This window comes from Cariama cristata, unplaced genomic scaffold, assembly GCF_000690535.1.
Source record: "Cariama cristata isolate BGI_N322 unplaced genomic scaffold, ASM69053v1 scaffold30259, whole genome shotgun sequence".
NCBI lineage: Eukaryota > Metazoa > Chordata > Aves > Cariamiformes > Cariamidae > Cariama > Cariama cristata.
The window spans coordinates 1-3,110 of NW_009634549.1; the positions used below are offsets into that span (position 1 = coordinate 1).

A 3,110-nucleotide genomic window follows, 5' to 3' on the forward strand; every position below is an offset into this window, starting at 1 on the left:
CTGGCCCCCCTGCCCTCGCCTGCGCCCGGCAAGAGAGACGGAGAAACCTAAGGCTGGCAAAAAGGAGCCAGTGCTTTCTCACATGGTGAAAGTACAGAGTAAATCAGAGGCAAAGCAAAACATTAGAGGATGTTGGAGGAGCATGGCCGCGGTCCCCAGCGTGGTCCCTGGGGACCCCCGAGCAGCTGGAGGGGTGCAGCAGCACCCCCCCACCCCACACTCTGTTACATGGGTGGGGGGGGGGCTGGGGTTGCTCCAGTTTATCTCCCCCGTGGCGTAAGCGCAGCCTTGAGTGGGCTGGAGCGAAGGCAGGGATGTGCCAAGCCAAGGCTGTGGCCGTGAAAGCGTCCCAGCCGTCCCCCAAATCACATCCCCGGGCCGGAGTCGGGCTGTACGGAGCCAAAAGCACCAGCCGGGCTGTTGGGGGTGTCCCCCAAACCGGGATCGGCTGGATGTCACCCAGGATGGGGTTCCTTACGCCTGGGACTCAAGTGGCCGTAAGGTCAAGTAGATGGGTTTGTCTGGGATCAGGATGAGATCAAACTTGGTCCCGACTTCCACCGCTCTCATGGTTTCAATCTTGAAGTTCTCCAGGATCTGGGATGGAGGAGAAAAGAGCGGATGGAAAACGCTGGAGGTACCAACACGCAGGTGCCACCTCCCTGGTCCCTCCCAGCACCCAGTCCCCGGTGTCCCCAGCAGCAGGATGCTCACCTGCATGAGGAAGAGCTGCATCTCCAGCTCGGCGATCCGGCGCCCCAGGCACTGGCGGGGTCCGAAACCGAACCCCAACCCCTTGAAGTGCTTGGGGCCGGCTGCGCTGGGGCCTGAACTGCTCCGGCTTGGGGAAGACCTCAGGATCCCGGCCCATGGCATAGAGACCGACCTGCACCAGCGTCTGTGGGGAAGGATCAGCCCCGTGGGTCTGGGCTTCCCATGCAGCTTTGCCAGTGCTCGGGGTGCAGGGATGGTATCCGGCGGCAGATGAGCCCCACGGTTGCCCCCCACCCTGTCACCCACCCGTCAGGTCCCACCTCCACCCAGAGCCCCATGCGAAGTCACTCGGGGGGAGGATGGACCCGGTGGCCGTGCTCACCTTGGGGGGGATGCGGTAGTCCTGGAGGATGACCTCTTGAGTGGTGTACCTCTGCAGGGTCACCGCCACGGGGTGCAGCCTGGGGGGGAGGACAGGTCCCACGCACCTGATTTTGGGGCCAGCCTGGTCCACCCACATCCCACCTCGATGCATGACATCTCAGCAGTACCAGTGATTTGGGGAGGGAAGGGGCTGGGGGGTGTTTTTCCAGTGGGAGCTGCTCCTCACCTGAGCGTCTCCTTGATGGCAGCTTTGAGCAGCCGGATGGTTTTCAGCATCTTCACCCTGTCCCCGGCTGCCTCCCGCTTGGCAGCCAGGACCTCTGCCCGCAGCTGCTCCTGGACCCCCGGGGACCGTGCCAGCTCGAACATGGCCCACTGCAGCGTCATGGAGGTCTGGAGAGGGGCAGGGGAACAAAGCTCAACACCAGCCAGGACCTTCTCCCTGCCCAACAACCCTGCCTGCTCCTTACCGTGTCCACCCCGCCCGCCATCATCTCGGTGACGCTGGCCTTGATGTCATCCAAGGGCAGTTTGTCTTGCATGATGAGGTTGCAGAGGATGCCCATGTACTCCTTGGTGCTCTTGCGTTGCAACCGCAGATCCCGGTAGACGTTTTGTATGCATTTGTCCGCTGAGGAGACACGGAGACACGGCATGGCCTTCCTCCCCCAGGTGTGGCACCTTAGGACATTGCTGTCCCATGCCGATGGCTTTTCCATGGGAGCTGCCCCTGTGGAGGCTTGGGACTGCAGTCCCTGGGTGGGCACAGAGGGTGGGGGGTGAGGGTGTACCACGGTGGGGGACACCCTGCAGGAAGGTTGTCCCAGGTGCCAAAAGCTCTCTGATGCCACAAGCCCCTCTGGGAGACCTGCTCCCCTCAACGTGATGCCCATCATCTGCCCTTCCTCGCTTCTGGATGGTTCCCCACTGCTCCATCCCACAGTCTCCAGATGTGGAAAGCCTTCTGGGCCTTGGTGACCCTGTGCTGGGTGGTTGGACCCCCGAGAAGGTCTCAGCGCTGGTGAGATGAAGCTGCACTATGGAGCCAAGTCATCAAAGGGGCCCTGGGTGACACAGGGAGATGTGGACAGGAGGAGCACTCACCCTGGGAGAAGATGGCATCCCAGGCCTGGACATGGTCCCGCCACGTCTTGGCATTGAGGTGGCGGAGGAGGGCGGGTGGCAGGTAGAGCATGGGTGAGGTGGTGTGGAACATCAGGGTCACGGCGTCGATGAAGCGCTGAGCCTCGGGGTCCACAAAGTCCTCTAGCAGCCCCAGTCGCTCCCCGTATAGCACATGGCACACGGCTGCAAGCAGAGCATCTGTGAGGGGACCCGGCCAAGGAGGGACCCCGTCCCCATCCCCTCCACCTCCGATGGGCAACTCCAGCCTTTCCCTGGCTACAGGGACCTGGCTTGGCCTCCTGTTCGCTCTGAGCATCACAGGGCCGTGAAGGCATCCCTTGTTGGGTAGGGCTGGCTACCTGTTGATGACCGGTAGATGATAAAACAGCATTTTATCAACAGTGTTCACAGAATCATCACTGAATCCATTTGGTTGGAAGAGACCTTTGGGATCATCGAGTCCAATCTTTGCCCTAACACCCCCATGTCAACTAGACCATGGCACTAAGTGCCACGTCCAGGCTTTTCTTAAACACCTCCAGGGATGGTGACTCCACCACCTCCCTGGGCAGCCCATTCCAACACCTAATGACCCTTTCTGTGAAGAAATGCCTCCTCATTTCTAGCCTGAACTTCCCCGTGTTGAGCTGTTCTCTACTTGTCTGGAGAGAGGACATCCCTCTAGACCCTACGGCTTTGGGGGAGAAGCTTGTTTGCCCATCTCTGAGGATGAAGCTGGGGGAAACACGTGTTGCCCACCTCAGGCACCCTGCAAAGGGGTGTTTCGGGGAGAGGGGGGGACACATCTCTTGCAGAGACTTGTGCCCCTGACACTCACACTCCAGGGCGAAGCGGAAGAGCTCGTGGGTGAAGTCGGCCGTCCAGCG

The 3,110-nt window shown here is 61.0% G+C and overlaps 1 protein-coding gene across 1 annotated transcript; it reads right to left on the bottom strand.

Moving 5' to 3' along the window:
* Positions 1-478: 478 nt before the first annotated feature.
* On the bottom strand, positions 479-3,107 carry LOC104156830 (cholesterol side-chain cleavage enzyme, mitochondrial-like; the record flags this gene model as incomplete). Its single annotated transcript, XM_009707199.1, is given in 8 exon segments — positions 479-597; positions 715-817; positions 819-898; positions 1,097-1,175; positions 1,325-1,491; positions 1,569-1,729; positions 2,203-2,406; positions 3,062-3,107. Coding segments are annotated over 8 exon segments (959 nt in total), but the record flags the coding sequence as incomplete, so codon positions are not given.
* Between the last annotated feature and the right edge of the window lie 3 nt (positions 3,108-3,110).